At 58.4% G+C, this 19390-nt stretch overlaps 1 protein-coding gene across 1 annotated transcript; it reads right to left on the bottom strand.

Annotated features, from left to right (window-relative positions):
• Positions 1–4988: 4988 nt before the first annotated feature.
• Positions 4989–18180, bottom strand: CACNG8 (calcium voltage-gated channel auxiliary subunit gamma 8). Its single transcript, XM_037518207.1, is given in 5 exon segments — positions 4989–5078; positions 5081–5721; positions 7392–7532; positions 8996–9079; positions 17888–18180. Coding segments are annotated over 5 exon segments (1134 nt in total). The 5' UTR covers positions 18066–18180.
• Positions 18181–19390: the final 1210 nt, after the last annotated feature.

Here is a 19390-nt window from a genome sequence, read left to right as displayed (position 1 = left end):
GCTTCCCGCACTGGCCTTGCGTCTCCCCATGCCTCTCAACAGCTCTCAAGAGCCGGGGTGCATTCTCCCATCTTCCATGCTCCAGTCTCCAAGCCTCCCTTTCTCTCCTTTCACAGAAAGGGTATGACCCTGGTACCGACAGGCTGAGTGGATTAAGACGTGGCACAGACACACCATGGAATACTCTCGAGGGTTTCTCATCCCCTCCCGGGCCACTCAGCTGTTTCAAAGGAGGCACTCCTGCCCTTCGCGACAACGTGAATGGAGCGGGGAGTGATTCTGCCAAGCAAAATAAATCAGGAGAAAGGCAAAGACGCCATGATTTCACCCACAGGTGGAAGACAGAAAAACAAAAGCAAAGGAACAGACAAACTTAAACCAAAACCAAGCTGGGAAGTCTGACTGCAGGATTTGAGGCTGGGGGCTGGTGAGGGGGGGAGCAGAGGAGGAGAGGCCCCAGACTGGTGGAGGGTGATGGGTGCTTTGGTGGTAGGTGAAGTATCTCTGAAGAGGCGTGAACCTGTACCCCTAAATCATAGTGTTGTAAACCAGCGTTACCACAATAAACACGACTTAAAAAGGGGAGGGTATAAACTCTCTTTGGTGTGAAGGTTCTCGTCACTTTCATACCTGGAGGGCGGCCTAGCCTCGGTTCCCTCCATGCCCCTTCCACTTGCTCCTTCCTTTCATTACACACAGGGCTTCCCGGGTGCCCCTGAGAGACACAGGGTCTTGGAGCCCCGTGCTCCTCCTGCTTCCCTCCTGCCACCCTCACAAGCCCTCCTGGCCCCTGGGCTGCACCCCTTTCCCCTGATGTCGGCAGTGGCCCCGAGGCTGTGGCCAGGGTCACGTCTCTGTCCTCACTCGCTGCCTGGGTCACCTCTGCCTCTCCCAGGCTTCCAAGGTCTCCTGCATGCTGACGTTCCCGAAAGCTCTGGTCTCACATATCCCCGGGTTACCTGATACCCAGATTTGGGTTTCTCGCAGGCATCTCTCCTGGACTCGTTGGAGGACATGAGTCCTCCCCCCCTAGAATCCTGCATCCTTCTCCCATGACTCCCCTCTAGGCAAAAACCGCAGCACCCCTCCAGCCCCCCCACCCCCCCAGCCCCATTAAGAGTCTGTCTCTCTCCCAGGTTTCTAGTTTCCCGCCTGGGTTCCACCCAATTCTCTTGCTACTCCAGGAGCCACCTCCCAAATCCATGCCTGGTTTGTTTCTCTCCACGGTGCTCCAGGTCACTGTCAGCCCCGGCTGCGCAAGGACAGGGTCCCTACCCCTCCAAGTGCACTCCCCAATCTACTCTCAGCAACGGTGTGGCTCTTACTTTTTTTTTTCTAAATAAAACCCTGATGCTGTCCTGCCTGCACCCCAAACCCTCGTTGGGTCTGCCCGCCAGTCTGGAATATACTCTGATTGCTTCCCAACACTATCAACTCGCCCTTCTCAATGTACCTGTCCCAGGGCCTCCTTGCAAACAGGCGAGACCGTGGGGGCGGGAGGGGCCTGGCGCCCTTTTCCTTCTCACAAGCCTGTGTGACTCCCACAGGGAGGGCTCGTCACCTGTAGCGGCCCCACCCCACCTCTGCCACCACATCCTGCTCAACATGGAAGCACCGCCGAAGCTTCTGACCTGCTCTCCTGAGTGTACATCTGTCCTGCAGTCGCCAGGAGCAAGAGACCTTGACCCTCTGCTCCCCCACACTCCTGGTATCCAGACTGGGTCTAGACTGAGCTCAAGAGAAATGATCAGTCCTCTAGGCTGTCCTGCGTCTCGGGCTCCACATCTCTGTGGCTGTCATTGACTCTTTCCGTGCTTCTACCTCTCGGTCTCCATGTGCTCGATTTTTGGGTTTTGGTTTTTTTTTTTTTTTTCAAATCTCCGAGAGGCTTGTCTTCTGATGTTACTTTTGTCTATTTCTCCGCCCCCCACTTCTCTCCTCTGGGTCCTCCCTCTGTCCCTGTCTTTGAATTTTTCTGTCTCTGTGACTCACCAAGTTTTGGGCTCTTCTGCCCTCATCTTATGCCCCCACCTTTCCCCCCTCTCCCCCACTTCTTCCCCGTCTCCTCCCATCTGCCCCTTTCCACCCCCCTCCCCATCTCTCTCTCCTTCAGATCATCCCCCACCTCCTCCTTTTCTGCTTGGCTTTTGGACCCTAGAATCCACTTGCTCCTAAGTAGTTCTAACCCCCATTCCCCACCAAAGAGCCCCCCTCCACCGAATTTGTCCTCTTGAACTGCAGCCCTCCCTGCCCTTCAATTATTCCCTACTAAGTTCTCTGTCTCATTCCGTTGTATTCCTTCCCCTTCTTGTCAGAGGCCCACCTCTTCCTGGGAGAACCCCTGCAATTCCCCCTACACTAGCTCTCCAGTCTCTCCGTTTCCAGTCCATCCATGCGGACCCCAGGGGGGAACTCCTGCACCCAGTTCTATCCAGTCCCGCCTGCTGCCTCTGGTATCAGGACAGAAGCTGGGAGACCCCTGAAGACAGAGAAAGATCCCAGATGGCTCCTGGCACAGGGGAGAACTGGGGAAATATTTGCAGAGCAAATGAAGGGAGACCACCAAGCCTGCCCTTCCTGCCTCCGCAGTCACCCTCAGAGCTCCCCACCTACGGCCACAAAAGCCCAGCCCGGCTCAGCTCTTGCCCTCTCATCTATCAGACATCACTGAACTCCTACTAGCCCTTCCCCACATCTCCCTCCCAACTACCCCAACTCTTCCTTTCTGCCTGCTACCCTTCCCGGAAAATCCAGACCCTTGGCTGCAAGTCCAGTCTCTGGCTTGTTTCTCTGGCCTCCAGCCCCCCCTATCCCTCAGGGCCCCAAACTGTGGGCACTGTCCTCAGGACAACCTGCAGTTTTACTCCTCAGTCTTTTGTCAGGAAAGCCTTCATCACCTGTCACCTGCAAACTGTTACTCACTTTTGAAACCCAGCCTGGCCGTCATCTGGCCCAGAACGCTTCCGCCGAGCACTGCCCACTCCTGGCAGGTGCCCTTCTTGCTGCACTATCAAGCACCATCTCCCTGCCAGGATGATAGTTTTTGAAGACTTGGGCAGGATGGGGCCTATTTCTTCGTCTCTGGGAAGCTACTGTAAGCTGTTAAATGATTTCGGGAAATGACCCCTTCCTGCTCTTGACATTCAGGAAGCCAGACATTAGCTCAGACTTGAAGTCTGAACCAGCCCTGCAAAATCTGCAGCCTGAGCTGTTCACTCCAGCTGATGACCCAGAAGCCAGACAAAGGCTTAACAATGGGCTTCCGGGCAGCAGGGGGGCCCTTGTATGGCTGCAGGGCACTCTCCCCAAAGGAAGTTACCATCTAGGGTGGCCTCTACTAGCACTGTATCCTTAGGTAAGGTCAACTTAGAAGTTACCCTAGGCTTTTGGACCCTAGACTCCACTTGCTCCTAAGTAGTCCTACCCCCCTGCTCCACCAGAGAGCCCCCCCCCCATTTGTCTCCTGGAACTGGACTCCTCCCTGTCCCTCAATTACCCCCTACTAAGTTCCCTCTGTTTGTTGGAACGGCTCCCTGGGTTGGAACCTTCACTGTGATTATCTAATAAGTTCCTGCCTAAGTATATGGAGACTTTTTTCCATTTCACACTCGTCTAACAGGCTGCCCAGTAGGTTAAGCCTGTCAACATGACCATGTCAACATGACCATGTGAGCGGCTGAAAGAATGAATGAGCACAACAGGGATCCTGGGTCCAGCGCTGCTTCTGGATACTGGACACCAGGCCCGGGCCTCCGTATTTGTGTAATTCATTTTATGTGCTTCGCCTGGCAAGGGTGTGAGTTCCAAGGGCCAGTGCCTGCCCTTGACGCTGTCACTCATTTCTGAGTTCCTGCCTCCCCCGTGTACACCATTCACATAATGGGTCTGCTTAAAATCATGCCACAGCTTCCCGCTGCCCTCAGAATAAAACCCACACTCCCAACCTAACCTGCCAGTCACTGGGCAGCCTGGCCCTGCTCTCTCTCCAGCCTCCTCGGGTTCTGCCCCAGCTCACTAGCCCTGAGGAAGCTCCCTCCTGCCCCAGGGCCTTTGCCTCTGCAGTTCTCCAACAGAGACACTCCCCTGCAGCCTCTGGTAATTGGCCACTCGCCATCTTTTGGGTGTCAGCTAAAACAGCCCCCTGCTAACCCCCCTGTGGAGCACTGTGGATGCCTCCCACATCTGAAGTGCAACTTATTGTTTCTGAACACAGTTCTTTGATTATTTCTGTGTCCTGCACAAGATGGAAATTCCAGGAGGGTCTGGGGGTGGGGGTGGGGGGCGGCTGTCTGCCTCCCTCCTCGCTCCCTCCTGCAGGCTCAGCAGTCAGCCCCAAGCCTAGCACCCAAGTACAGACACCGGTGACGAACGAACGCGTTCCTTTCTGGGGCGCTTTATGTTCCCTCAGACTCCGCCTGTGCTGCAGCAGGTGCTCCACGAACCCTCGCGGAAGGAGGAAAGGAGAAGCCAATGAAGACCAGGCCAGCCCTCGAGCGTCACCTTCGGCACCTTCCTCTTGATCTCGCCGTCTCTGGTATAGCGCGTATGTGTGGATAGATATATAGTTTGCAGGTCTAACTATATACTCACAGGTGGGGGCCCCTCTCCAGGAGTTGGGCTGGGCTGAGAGTCCCCGTCCCCCGCCCCCCGGCCCGCCCCACATGCACACAGCGAAACAGTAAAAAGAAAACATCTCAAAACTGCAAAAAACACCACCGCCCTCCCCGCTCCCCCCACCCCACAGAAAAATAAAACACGACGCTCCCCGCCCCGCGGCCCGCTCCCTCCCCGGCCCCTCCCTGGGGTCCCTGATTCGGAGGGTGGGGGCGCCCCCCACGCCGCGGGGGGGGCTGGGGCGCGAGGGGGCGGGGAAGGCCACGCGGTCTCCGGCGCGCTCACGCGGAAGGGGGGCGCCCCCGACCCCCGGCAGCCCGGTTGCACGCGCGCCCGCGCACGCGCCCCGACGCCCCTCGGCGCCCCGCGCGCCCCTACACGGGCGTGGTCTTCCTGTTGAGCGTGTTGGTGTTGGACGCGGCCGCCTCCTTGGCCAGGGTCCCGGGCGCGGGCGCGGCGGGCGGCGCGGGGGCGCGGGCGGCGCGGGCGCGGCGGGCGGCCCGGTGACCGTGACCGTGACCCCGCCGCCCGCCTCCTTGGGGAAGGCGTTGTGCAGCGTGAGGAAGCCGGCCGCCCCCCCGCGGTCCCGCTCGCCGCCCGCGCCGCCGGGGCCCGCGCCGCCGGGGAACGCGCCGCCGCCCGCGCCCGCCAGCCCCGCCGCCACGCTGCCCTTGGACGGGTCGCGGCTGAGCGTGTACATGGAGATGTCCGTGGAGGCGAAGCCCGGGCCGCCCGGGCCGCCGGGAGACGCGTCCCGCGACGGCGACGGCTCGCTGGAGCGGGAGCTGGAGCGGGAGCGGCGGCGGTAGCGGAAGCGGTAACTGGGCAGACGGAGGATGGCCGAGGGGCCGCTCCCGCCACTGCCGCCCGCGCCCCCGCCGGCCTTGAGCAGGTCCGAGCGCGACTGGCAGTGCGCCTCGCGGCTGCGCTCGATGTAGATGTTGACGGCCAGCACGCCGATGACCTCGGCCAGGATGAAGGACAGCCCGCCGAAGTAGAAGGACCAGCCGTACGAGTAGTGGCTCTTCCGCTCCTCGTCGCGCTTCGGGCCCGGCTCGCCCGCGTTGGCCGAGATGTACACGATCACGCCGATGATGTTGCTCAGGCCTGGGCGGGGACGGTCAGACGGGAGCCTCGGGCCACGCGGGCCCGCCCCGCCCCGCCCCGCCCCGCCCCGCCCCAGCTGCCGTCGAGCCCGCCCGCGAGGGGTCCGGACCCCGCCCCTCACCCCCACCCCCAGAGGCCAGGCCGGGGCGCCGGGGGTCTGGCCCCGTCCGGGGATGGCTCGGGCCCCGCCCCGCCCCAGCTGCCGTCGAGCCCGCCCGCGAGGGGGTCCGGACCCCACTCCCGACCCCAAAAGCCCAGCCGGGGGTCTGGCCCCGTCCGGGGATGGCTCGGGCCCCGCCCCGCCCAGCTGCCGTCGAGCCCGCCCGCGAGGGGGTCCGGACCCCACTCCCGACCCCAAAAGCCAGCCGGGGGTCTGGCCCCGTCCGGGGATGGCTCGGGCCCCGCCGCCCCGCCCCGCCCGGGAGGTGAACGCTCCCCCCGGCTGGCCCAGGCCCCGCTGGTCTAAGCTCCACCTTCACAGGGCCCAGCCCCACCCCCACCCAAGGTGGTCCAGGCACCATCCCAGGTGACCTGAACTCCCCCGCAGCGGGGCACGCCCCAGCCCAGGTGAGGGCGGGCCCGCTCGAAGCCGTCCCGACAAGGCCGGGCTGGCCAAGCCAGGGTGGAAACTCCTCTCAGCCGGTCCAGGTTCTGTCCGATCTAGTCAGGTTCCCAGCCCCGGACGGCCGAAACCCACCCACCCACCTCCAGCGGTCTGGCCTGCACCCACCCCACCCCGGCGGAGGCAGGCCCCACCCCGGCCGGTCCAAACCCCGCGCCTGACGGCGAGGCCCGGGTCTGAGTGTCCAGGCACTTGCTGACGGCCCCCGGCCCTAAGAGGACCAGCCTGGGCCTCCCCTGGGCCCACACTCCACTCCCTCAACCTCTGTTCAGGGGATCCCGCTCTGACGCGACGACAAACTCTTTCAGGAGACCCCAGCCTGGGCGCGAGCCGGGCTTCCAGCCGATCTCACACTCGCCCTGGCTGAGCAGTCACTCCTCTGCCCTAAGTCCCGCCCCGGCTGGCCCAGCCGCTCCCTCCGCTCGAGCCCGGCCTCTCCCCGCCTGGCCGCTGTGCCGGGTCTCGCTGGCCTTTCGGGTGCTCCAGGCCGCCCTGCACCCTAAGGCAGGCCCTGGCCTTCGTGCTAAAGCCCACCCTCTTCTTCCCTGGACCCCACCCAGCCAGAAAACCTCGGGCTCCCGCGTCGCCCGGGTAGGAAGGGGGTGGAGAGGGGGTGGAGAGGGGGGTCCGACCACCTGAGGACACGCCCAGCAGGCAGGCCCAATGGCTCCCGGGACCCGCCCCTTCCAGGCGCCCCCAGAGCCTCCGCGGACCCCCCTGGAGCAGCGCTCAAGCCCTTGCGCGCTCCCCAAAGCCCGCCGCTCGGGTTTCAGTTATCTCGAGGCTCCACCCTCTTCCTCCAGCCGGACCCGCTTCCTGAGCTGAGCCCCGAGCCCCGGGCCTCCGAAACATCGGGCTCCAGACGGGCGCGCGGGCTCCAGCGCCCTCGCGCAGCGGGCGGCGATGCGGCCCGGGAGAAGCCTGGGGAGGCCTCGGGCCCCAGGGGCGCCCGGGGCAGGGTGGCTGTGCGCGCGCACACACTCACTCACACTCACTCACACTCACACGCGTGTGCGCAGGCGGGCCGCCCCCTCCCTCTGCCCCTCACCTGCTGCCACGAACAGGATCCCCGCACCCAGAATAATGTTCCTCTTGGACTTGTAGACCCGGGAGGCCGCCACGCACACGCCCCCGAGCAGCAGCAGGATGGCGCTGAGGATCGGGAAGATGCTGGAGGCCCGGACGACTCCTGCGAGGGAGAAGGACAGGAGGGGGGCGGGGGTGAGGGGCTGCGCCCCCCGCCCCGGCCGGCCGCGACGCCGCTCCGGGCCCCCCGCCCTGCGGGGCTCTGGCTCCTTCGTGTTGGCTTCATTCTCCTCGAAATGTCCCCCTTTCTCGGCCGGAGCTCCTCGTTCCTTCCCCCCGCCCTGCTCCCCCGGCCCCGTCCAGGTTCCTCTCTCGGCACATGGGCCGCCGCCCGCCACCCCCGCTGTCTCTCAACCTCGCCCCCCTTTTCCTCTGAACTTGGGTTTCTCTGTTCCCGCTCCTCTCGCCTCCCTCTCGCGGGGGCTCCCCTTCTCTGCACCCCTTTCCTGCCCAGAGCCTCTCCCAGCAAATGTCTCAATCTCCCTCCTTTTCTGCCCGGCTTCATCGAGCGAAACGGGGCTCCCTCCGCCCGCGCCCCGCGCCCTCCCCTGACACCCCTCAGTCTACCTGTATTCCCCCTTCCCCTGCACCCCTCTCTATGCTTCTCCCCCCTCTCTTCCCCTGCTCTGCCTATGCTTCTCCCCCTTCCCCTGCACCCCTCTCTACCTGTTTCCCCCCCTCCTCTGCACCCCTCTACCTATGCTTCTCCCCCTCCCCTGCACCCCTCTCTACCTGTTTCCCCCCCTCCTCTGCACCCCTCTACCTATGCTTCTCCCCCTCCCCTGCACCCCTCTCTACCTGTTTCCCCCCCTCCTCTGCACCCCTCTACCTATGCTTCTCCCCCTCCCCTGCACCCCTCTCTACCTGTTTCCCCCCCTCCTCTGCACCCCTCTACCTATGCTTCTCCCCCTTCCCCTGCACCCCTCTCTACCTATGCTTCTCCCCCCTCTCGCTTCCTCTGCACCCCTCCCCCCTCCTTTTCTACTTGGCTCATCTCTTGCTCTGCTCTCGTCTGTCCCTCCCTCCCCCCTCCTGTCTCTCCCCCTTTGTCTCTCTCTCCTCTCCGCGGTCCTCTCCACCATCCTCCAGGCCCCAGGCAACCAGATTTCGCGATTCCTGCGCCTGGCTGGGGTCGCAGCCAATCAGAAGTCTGGGTTTGCCGCGTCTCGAGAAAACCACCAATCACGCCGCAGGCTTTCCCAGCCGGCTCCCGAGAGCGGCCAATCCCCGCCGCAGATTGCCTCACCGCGCCGGCACGCAAGGGCCAATCACTGCCTAGAGGCCGACAGCCAGTCGCAGTGCCGAGCGGCAAGCGGGCGCCCAAGAAAGCAAAGCGGCCAATCAGCGTCGGGGATTCCCCCCTCAGCCCGCCCCAAGGTGAGAGGAGGGGGCGGGAAAGGGACCCCTGAGCCAATCGGGGGCCAGGGGATCGCAGAGTCTGCACGTGGATTGGCCGGCACTCTCCGCTCCGCTTGTCCATCTAGGTGCCGGCGCCCAGCCCCCTCTCTGCCGCCCCTCCCCCGCCCAAGGCCTGCGCCCCCAGCTCGGCCCCGGAACCCCACGTACGGAGCAGATACTCCGCGCTGTCATGGTCGTAGTCCGTGTCCTCCGGGAAGTGGTTGATCTTTACGCAGACGCCTCTTTTCAACCCTGGAGGGGGGATGGGGTTGGAGGAGGGGGGATCTGAGTGGCGGGAACCGGGGAGGGAAGGCCCTGCCCTTCCCAAGCCCTTCTCTCTCCGGCCGGTGGGAGACAGAAAGTCCTGGCCCCGGAGCCTGGCCTAGCACCGGGCCTGCACTTTCCAGCTCTCTGCGCTCGGCTTCTCCGACAGTTAAAGTAGGGGTGGGGGGAGAAGGCGGGGCGCCCCTCCAGCACTCACTGAGGAGGCGCAGCACCTTCGCCCTGTACCTTGGCCTGGGGCACCACCTCTCCGCCTTCTGCGTCTCCTCTTCCCCGCGCTCAAGAAAGGAGGTGCTGGTTTCCACCATGCCAGGGTGCCCGCCTAGCCCCACACTTGTTGGCAGGTCAGAAAATGCGTGGTCCACTAAGGGAGTGGAGGGAGGCACCAGAGGGAGAGGTGGACTACATTTCCCACAAGGTTTTGTGACGTCCTGTGTCTGGTTGTGAAGCCAGAGTAGCCCCAGTGGAACATGGGAGTTGTAGTCTCTTTGGTCCTTAGTCTAGGGAGAGGGATTCCGAGGCTCTTACCTGGAATCCTCTGGAAGGAGAGGGAATCCTTGGAGCAGAGGCATGCCTCCAGGGATCATTCAGTCTCACCCCCTTCTTCCATCCCAGAGACCTGTCCTCAGGTCCAGGTTCTCACACCCTTTGGGAACCTCTCATCTCATCTCCAGCACATAGCTGGAGATTGATATATAAGTAAGTATTAATATAAATACATTTCCTTTCGTCAGTTTTCCAGGCTCCTTCCAACCTGCGTGCCTTTGCTATGCTCTGGAATATTCCACTCATATTCTTCATTAACGAAAAACTTATCCTGCAAGTGGACACTCATGGAGTATCAACTTGAAGAGACATTCTCTGCACAACTGCACACACACACACACACACACACACTTTCCACCAAAGTTGGGTCACCTCCCCTCTCTGGGTGCAGGAGTTCCCAATTTTAACCCAGATCAGATTGATTTAGGATCTTCCTCACAAGCTAGGAGTTCCTGCAGGGAGGGCATGGGGTCTGATTCTTCTGTGTGTCTCTCACCTGGCACAAAGAAGACCTCAACAAATGGGTGTTGAGTGAATGTATGAGGGAATAAATGATGAGTGAACATAAGGCAGCAGGAGGGGAGATTTGAGGCCTAAGGGAACAAGGGAAGAAAATAGAACCAAAGAAAGGGTTGGGAAGAAGGAATAGAAGACAGTGAGATAACATTTGTTAGTGCTTTCTAGGTGGATTAACTCATCCAGTAACCAAGAGTCTCATGAAATAAATGTTACTGGTGTCATGAAATGACCAAAGGTTAGTAATTGGAGTCACTCTTCCTGATTACTAATTAGAACTCATCATGTCCTGATTCTGTCACTTTGTTGACATTAGTTAGTTCCTTCACCTATAAAAAGAAGATAATAGGACCTACCTCACTGGATTGTTGTGAGGACTGAATCCAGGTAGAGATTTAGCACTTTGCCTGGAACACAATTAAGTGCTCAGTTGATATCAGTCGATACACCCATTGCCCAGACGAGGAAACTGAGGCATGAAAAGTATTTACCAATTCACACCTGAGGGGTGGTGGAAGCAGAGGTGGGACACAGCAGAATTTGTCTCACTGGAATGGAAGCATACAGATAGCTCACCACTGTCATCTTGGCATCTAGAACAACGCCTTGCATGGAATCAGGGCGTAATAAATATTTTTGAGAAACAACAATTGGATGGGCCAACCAACACATGAAGAAAATGCAAATGAGGGCCTCCCTGGGGGCCCAGGGGTTAAAGATAGCACTGTCAAGCTATCACCAGTTACTGCAGTACCAGTTCAATCCCCAGCCAGGGAGCTGACCCACATGGCACAGCAGACCTCTCCTGTCTCCCCACTGCTCCCCTCAGTGGTATATTTCAGTAGATCTGCCTGTTCTGCTTCCCACTTTCACTGGTTAATCCTCTCACCCCCCACAACTCTGGCATACACCCCAGAGTTCTTGTATGCTTAAATAAATAAATCTTTAAAAAAAAAATGAAAATGAAAATGAAAACCACAATGAGATACCACTTCAGACCAAGGAGGCAGACTACTTGAAAAAAACAAGGAAACGGAAATAAAAAAGTGTTGGGAAGTATATGGAAAAATTGGGGGCCTTGTGCACTGATTGTAAGAATGTCAATGTTGCATTTGCAATGAAAAATAACATGGAGGTTTCTCCAAAAATGAAAACCAGAATTACCATAAGATCCAACAATTCCACTTCTGGGTCTATACTTAAAGGTATTAAAAGCAGGGTCTCTTAGGAAAGATTTGTACACCCATTTTTATAGCAGCATTATTCACAATAGTCAAAAGCAACCCAAATGTCCATCTATGGATGAATGACTAAACACTATGTGGTGTAGACACACAATGGAATATTGTTCAGCCTGAAAAAAGGAAAATCTGACACACACCAAAACAGGGTTGAAACTTGAGGACATTAGGCTCAACAAAACCAGCCAGTCACAAAAAACACAAATATTGTGTGATTTCACTTACATGGGGCACATACAGTAGTCAAGTTCATAGAAACAGAAAGTAGATTTGTGGGAGCCAGGGGGTTGGGAGTAGGGGGAACAGGGAGGTAGTGTTTAATGGATGTAGAGTTTCTGTTTAGCAAGATGAAGAATCTGAAGTTGGGGGCACAGCAACGTAAATACACTTAACATCACTGAGCTGCATGCTTGAAAATGGCTAAGTGACAAACTGTACATGATGTGTCTTTTACCACAATTTTATTTTAAAAAGGATGAATGAATGACTAGATATAGACCTCAAGTACAAACCCTTACCCATCAGCACAGACATGGTGGTTTGGTCGCTAAGACTGTGGCTTCAAATTCTCTCCTTTCTTCAATGGGCTGATACTACTTTCCTCAAAACGTGATCAGTAAATGAGATTGAGCATGTCAAGCACACAAACTCTTGACAGATTAGTGGTGACAGTGATAATGATAGCTACCTAGTGTTTCCTGAGGGTTAACCACGCATCAGGGGCTGCTCCAGCATCTGACAGATTTGAACACACTCAATACTCATGACAGACCCAAGAGCTATGAGGTATCATAATATCTCAGGTGAGGAAACTCAGGCAGAGTTGCAGGAGCTACTCACTCCCCATTGAGAGAAGATCAAAGCACGACAGGTTAGCCTATTGAGCATGGAAGGAGACTGAAACCACAAAAGGATGGGGTCTGCCCCAGACTCTATATGCTTGCATGCCAGGACAGCCACTTCCCAGCCCTGTGACTTTTGACACTTCAATGCCCTTGAACCTCAACTTCCTCATCTAGAAAATGAGAGCAATAATAGGACCTTCTAAGATTTACGTAAGATTTCAGTGGAACTTGATTAGATGCAGTCACATGCAGGCTTTAGGGGTTTGTGTGGCATGCCTCTGGGCAATCCAGCTGTGCTAGGAGATTTTGGGGTGCAAGGATGGAAAGAGTGTGACCCTGAGTCTCCCCCAGGGCCTGCCTAGCACGGACGTAGGCAGAGCAGGTCAAGGGGGCAAGCAGATGTGTGCTGCACAAGGACACACAGAGAAGTGGGTTCTAGCCCCAGCCTGGCTGGCCGGGCTGAGGCACTTCCCCATGGACTTCCTCCTCTGACAATAATAACACCTTCTCTCCCCGCCCGGTGACTGGGAGGACGCAGTGAGATACTAAAACATGCAGAGAGCTGAGCACAGGGGATCTATAGAGTCTGCTGTGGGTCCAGATTCTTGAGTCCTTGGAACTGTAGCTGAGAATTCGGGGAACTGGGCTAGCCAGATACTACCAGCCAGGGGTGACTCTTGAGTGCTTGAAAAATGGCAACTGAGCTGACCTGTGAGTATAAAATAGACACAGGATTTCAGATGTACGAAATCCTGTATTAAACAAAAGCATCCTAGTTCATTAATAATTTTGTAGTGATTACACATTAAAATGATACTATTTTGACTCTGCACGGTTAAATAAAATGTTGTTGACCCTCATGTTAATTTATTATAGTGTACAAATGATATTTATTAAATTATTTTCATTCATCATTTCCATTTTGCTTGTTTTACTGTAGCAACTAGAAAAATGTATATTTTCCATGAGGATCATTTTTGGGCAGTGCTGGGCTGAAGGTTGGGAATTCTGCCATCAAGGAGGGGGGACCCTACCTGAATTGCTAATAATAATACCAAGAAGAAAAAAGGAATCAAAATATATAATGTGGGGCCTCCCTGGTGGCGCAGTGGTTGAGCGCTGGGTTGCGAAGCTGCCCGCAGCCTCTGCAGCGCCGGTTCGATCCCTGGCTGCTCCCCGGCCACCAGAGGAGGGTCCCACAAGGCGCGCAGACCTCTCCTGCCGCCCGCTGCTCCCCTCAGCAGTGTACTTCGGTCCTTCTGCCTGCTCTGCTCCCCGCTCTGGCTCTGGTGAATTCTCTCACCCTCCCGCGCTTCTGACTGTACCCAGTGCTTGTATAAATTAAATAAATAAATAAATAAATAAATAAATAAAAATCTTTAAAAAAAATATATATATATATAATGTGTCTTTGAGTCTTTTAAATGCTTTCCAAATAAACTGACTGACTCCCATGTGCTGACTAAGGGGCCATAACCACCCCCGTTCCACCGATGGTGGGGAGGCAGGCCAGAGAATTAAATACATGGCCCAGGTCACCCTGCTGGACATGGAAGCAGGAGGTAAACCAAATCGCTTTTGTTTCAGAGTTTGTGTCAAACAAGCCACTGTGTCTCAGAGACTGAGGGAGAGATGCAGATGGAGCCCCAGAGTATTGATGGACTACTGGGTCCTTTCGAGGCCCGTACTGGGCTGACCCCTGTTCTCCACGACAGCGCTGATGGACATGCTAAATGTGACGTGTCCGGAACTGAGCTCTCTGCTCGTAACACATTAGATCAGCACAAATAACCCAAATAAAACAAAATGCCTGCTGTTCCATCTGATGAGTGCCCCCACACAACCACACACACTTTCTCAGGTGTTCAGGCCATCTCTTTAGATCAGCGATTTTCCAGGAGGGGAGAGTTCATTCCTAGTTTAGGGACAGTTGACAATTTGATTGTGACAACTGGGAGGGGTCGCTGCTGGCAAGCAGAAGGTGCAGGTTGACCAGCTGCTAAACGGCCCCCACGGCAGCGGTCGGCCCCATCAAGGAATGATCCGCCTCCAGAGATCAAGAGATCCAAAGCCGAGACACGTGCTTTAGACACACAGAGACGTCCTTTATCTGATGTCCCATGACCACCTCCCAGTAACTTCTGCTTGCTGTGGCCCCAGCATATTCTCTGGTTTTCAACCACTTCCCTACCTCAGCTGCTCCCACCCAGACGCGTCCCCTCCCGTTTGCCCCTTCACCGTTCCCTGGCTGTCCCCCTTGGCTGCAGGAGCCAGGGGGCTAAAATAGGAGTCTGCTCCCGTCCCTCTGGGCTGCCCCGTAACCACCAGCATGGGCCTGAGAACAGCATGGGTGATGGGGCCTGTTATCGTGACGGCACCTACTACGTGCCCTGTCTCTCCCTCACCCTGGCGCAGGCCCACTGGCCTCCTCCTGGAAAGCGAACTCTCGGGCCCAGTCGGCTTCAGAGCCTCCGCCGTTGCTCTTCCCACAAGCTCCACCACTCACTTCCTGCAGGCCTCCACTTCGCCTGCTTGGGGAAGCTTTCCCTGGTCTCCTTAGCTACAATTTCACACACACAACCTTAACACTTCCCATCTCTCCCTTGCTCCTTTTCCTCCATACCACTTGCTCCACTGCATACCACCTCCATGCCTAGATCAAGAACAGGGTCTGTGGCACAGTCTGAGCTCCATCAGTGTCAGTGGATGAACGCGCGGCATTCTCACTGTAAGTCACACATCTCGTGATATTTCAGTTAGGGAGTGATGGCATTTATGACACGGTCCCGATAAGCTGTACCATCCAGCCTACTTGTGCAGTAGCTGGACCATTCGGGTGTGTGTGATTACACCCCATGACACTGCACGACAAAGAAATCACCTAAGGATGCATTTCCCAGAGCATGTCCCCGTCACATGATGCATGATTGCGATCCACTGGGGTTTCATGACGCAAATCCCACACTTGGCTCTGTGCCTAGTGCTTGGTCAGATCAGTGAAAGGACGTGAACTTGGATGCCCACAGGAGGAATGACATGACATAATGAAGCAGGTGGGTGTGAGGCAATAGGGAAAGTAAGTGACTGGGGAGAAATGGAGACCCCTTGTCTGATCTTTAGAAGCTACTGCTACTCAGATCCAGACAATCACGGTCACCGCGGGACGCAGGCCCTATGTTGTCAGATCTTCTGCTAGATCAAAAGCAGCCAGAAAACAAGTTTACAATGTGAATTCTCCCTATTTTTAAATGTTGGCAACTGATCGTGATTTTGGTTTCAGTTTTAAACACTCAGCATGCTTGACAAAGCATATCTGCAACTCCCATTCATCAGACCTGAGAACCTTTGGCTCTGCCGCTATCACAGCTGGGCGACCTTGGGCAAGTGGCTTAACTTCTCTGAGCCTCAGTTTCCTTATTCCCCAAAGGAGGGTGGCACCCTCCTCGTAGGATTAAAGGAGATGATAGCATTCCTTACTCAGTGCAGAGCTCAGCAAAGCTGAGGAGAGGACAGGGACAAGAGAGAGGTAAAAAAAGGAAAGAGTAGTGAAGAGATTTCACTCTTTTTGGTGCCAGAGGGAGAGCTTTTGGATGGCCTAGTCCCGCTCCTTGGTGTTGCAGATGGGGCTGCGAAGCTTGAGGAGGTGACAAGATAGAGGTCGCCCAGGAGGACATAGGCACAGTGGGCTGGGGACCCGGATCTCCCGTGGCCCAGCCCAGCACTAGAAAAGGAGTGACAAGGCTAAGAGTAAGAGAGAGGAGGGACAGGAGTGGAGAGAGCGGAAGAGAAGAAACTCAGAGGCAAGAAAGAAGGGATGAAAGAGGAAGACGGGGAATTAAGGCCTTGAGGAGAGGAGGGAAGATGGAGCGGAGGCAGCAAGAGGGAAAGGAGAGCAGGACCAGAGTGGGAGGTTGGCAGGACTCCTGGTGGGAGACCTGCTGGGCAGAGGCGGGTGGAACAAGGAGATCTGAGGAGGAAAAGTTACGGAGAGAAAAGGGAGAGGGCCCGACAGGTAGCCAGAGAGGGTGTGAGTTGTCACGGGAGAAACAGCCAAAAGAACGGAGGAGATGAAGGAGGAGGAGATGCGGGAGGAGAGAAGGCGATGAAGATGGAGGAGACGGAGGAGGAGACGGGGGAGGAGATGGGGGAGGAGATGGAGGAGGAGATGGAGGAGGAGATGAGAGGTGGAGGAGACAGGAGACGGAGGAGGAGATGGAAAAGGAGATGGAGGAGGAGACGGAAGAGGAGAAGGAGGAGGAGAAGGAGGAGGAGACGGAGGAGAAGACGGTGGAGGAGATGATGGAGGAGATGATGGAGGAGATGGTGGAGGAGATGGTGGAGGAGACGGAGAAGGAGACGGAGAAGGAGACGGAGGAGGAGATGGAGGAGGAGATGAGAGGTTGAGGAGACGGTGGAGGACATGCAGGAGGAGATGGCGGAGGAGACAGAGGAGGAGACGGTGGAGGAGATGGTGGAGGAGATGGAGGAGAAAGAGGAGACGGAGGAGGTGATGCAGGAGGAGATGGAGGAAGAGACAGAGGAGGAGACAGAGGAGGAGAAGAAGGAGGAGATGGTGGAGGAGATGATGGAGGAGATGATGGAGGAGATGGTGGAGGAGACGGAGAAGGAGAAGGAGGAGGAGATGGAGGAGGCGATGGAGGGGGAGACGGAGGAGGAGATGAGGGGGGAGGAGATGAGAAGTGGAGGAGGAGGAGGAGGAGATGAGAGGTGATGGAGGAGGAGACGGAGGAGGAGATGAGAGGTTGAGGAGACGGTGGAGGACATGCAGGAGAAGATGGAGGAAGAGACAGAGGAGGAGACAGAGGAGGAGAAGAAGGAGGAGATGGTGGAGGAGATGAGAAGGAGAAGGAGGAGGAGATGGAGGAGGCGATGGAGGGGGAGACGGAGGAGGAGATGAGAGGGGGAGGAGATGAGAAGTGGAGGAGAAGGAGGAGGAGATGAGAGGTGATGGAGGGGGAGACGGAGGAGGAGATGAGAGGTGGAGGAGATTGAGGAGATGGAGGAGATGGAGGAGAAGATGATGGAGGAGATGGTGGAGGAGATGATGGAGGAGATGGTGGAGGAGACGGAGGAGGAGACGGAGGAGGAGATGGGGGGAGGAGATGAGAAGTGGAGGAGGAGGAGGAGGAGATGAGAGGTGATGGAGGGGGAGATGATGGAGGACACGGAGGAGGAGGAGACGGAGGAGATGAGAGGTGGAGGCCGTGGGGGGGGAGCTATGGACGGTGAATGGGGAGACAGGCAGCGGCACTGGAGGGAGGGCGCAAGGGGGTGAAAGGGAGGTGAGGGGAGCAGCAGCTGGGGAGAGAGGAGGCCGGGGCAGAGCCTGGAGCGGGGGTGGCGGGCGGGACCCCAGGCGGGAGGCTGAGAGCAGCGGGAGCCGGGCGGGCGGGAGGCCCGTCCGCGGGTCCCGGGCGGGCAGGGAGGGCGGGAGCGCGGCGGGCTGGGGCTGCCTCGGCGGGGGCCGGAGAGGAGGGCAGGGCGAGAGCTGGGGCGCGGGAGGGGGCGCCTCTGCGGGCGAAGCCGCGGGCTGGCTGACAGGCGGGGAGCGGGGCGCAGGGGAGGGGCTGGGGCGCTCCGGAGGGCGCCGGGCAGAGACCCCGCCCTACCTTCCAGGCAGCAGATCCTCCAGAGCCCCGAGTGCGTGAGGCCGCCGGGGTCCTTCTTCTCGGGGGGCGCGCCGGCCCCGCGGTGGGGCGGGCCCTCGTCGCCGGCCGTGAGGTTGGTGGTGTTGCAGATGAAGGCGCGCGTGTACAGCCAGTAGTCCGTGCTGATGGCGATGGTCATGAGGCCGAAGGCGGCGAAGGCCCCCACGGTCGTCACCAGCACCTGCACCCCCTTTTCGCACCAGAGGCCTCTTTCTTCGTTCCAGCGCTTCAGCGACTCCAGTTTGACCACGGGCAGCCGGGGGGCCGCGGGCCACCACCGGGGCAGCGGGGGCGGGGCCGTGCCGGCGGCTGGGGGGGGGTCTCAGCACAGGCAGAAGTGGGGGCCCGGGGCCGGCGCGCGGGGAGGGGGCGGCACCGAGCAGCGGCGGAGGCGGGTGTCAGCGGGCGGCCATGGTCGCCAGCTGGGGGGAGGCAGGGAGCGAAGTCAGGGTGAGCCCACCGGGCCTGCGGGCCCCGCGCGCCCCTCGGCCCCCCCCGCGCCCCCCCCCACTATTCCCTCCGGGAGGGAAGCGTCCACCCCGGCGCCCGCGGCCTCCCGCTCTCCGGGAAGGAAATCTTCCGCCGGGAAAGTCTTCCCACTGGATCCCCCTGGGAGAAGCCGGGGCCACCCCTTGCCGCAGGACACCCTCAGGCCCCCCCTGCTCTCCCGCCCCGCTCCTGGGGACCCAGCGCCCGGGAGCCACCCCGCCCACTCTCGGGGCTCCCGCACCCCCTCTTCTTACCAGACCCCGCCCACCACCATTCTTCCCTGCCCTTCTACCCACCACCCCCTTCCCTGCGCACCCCGTGTCTCCACAGACTGGCAGCCCCCACCCCCCAAAAGCCCGGTCTTTCTCTCCCCAACTCAGCCTCAACTATCTGCACACTTCAGGATCCCCCCCACACACCATTCAATGACACCCCCCTTCTCTCCTGCAGTTTCCTCTCTGCATACTCCACGACGTCCCCTGCTTAGGAAAAATACATTTCTCAGTCTCTCCTGCCCTTAAAAAAAACCCCAGTCTTCCCAACTAACCCTCACTGCTTCACTCGGAGTAAGAGGGGCTACCACCACCGGCCCCCCAACTCCTCTGCAAGGGAGCCTCCTTCCCCCTCAGACTCTGGATGGAGGGTCCGCAGCCTCCGTCCCCCCAGCCTCACCAGAGGACCTTTCAGGGCACTGACACCCGACTCCCTCCTGACGGCTCCCGGTTTCTCCCGCCGCCCGCGGGGTGGCCCTGGGCTGAGCCCGAAAACTTCCCCCAGGGGGTTCCGGTGGGCAACCCGCACTTTACACCCAGGATTTGGAGGGCTGCCTCCCCCCCCCCCAGCACAGGCTCAGGAACAGACCCCAGCGTCTCCCTTGGACCCCCAAACTGTCCTGCCTCTGACTGCAGAAAGTCCCCCCTCTTTCCTCTGCTTCAGAAAAAGTCTCCCAAAGCGGCCCCCACGGACTCTACAACT

The sequence above is a fragment of the Talpa occidentalis genome, unplaced genomic scaffold, assembly GCF_014898055.3.
Source record: "Talpa occidentalis isolate TD23 unplaced genomic scaffold, MPIMG_talOcc4v2.1 talOcc4.17, whole genome shotgun sequence".
NCBI classification, from domain to species: Eukaryota; Metazoa; Chordata; class Mammalia; order Eulipotyphla; family Talpidae; genus Talpa; species Talpa occidentalis.
The sequence above is the reverse complement of the archived record's forward strand: the minus strand, read 5'-3'. Positions and strand labels throughout refer to the sequence as shown.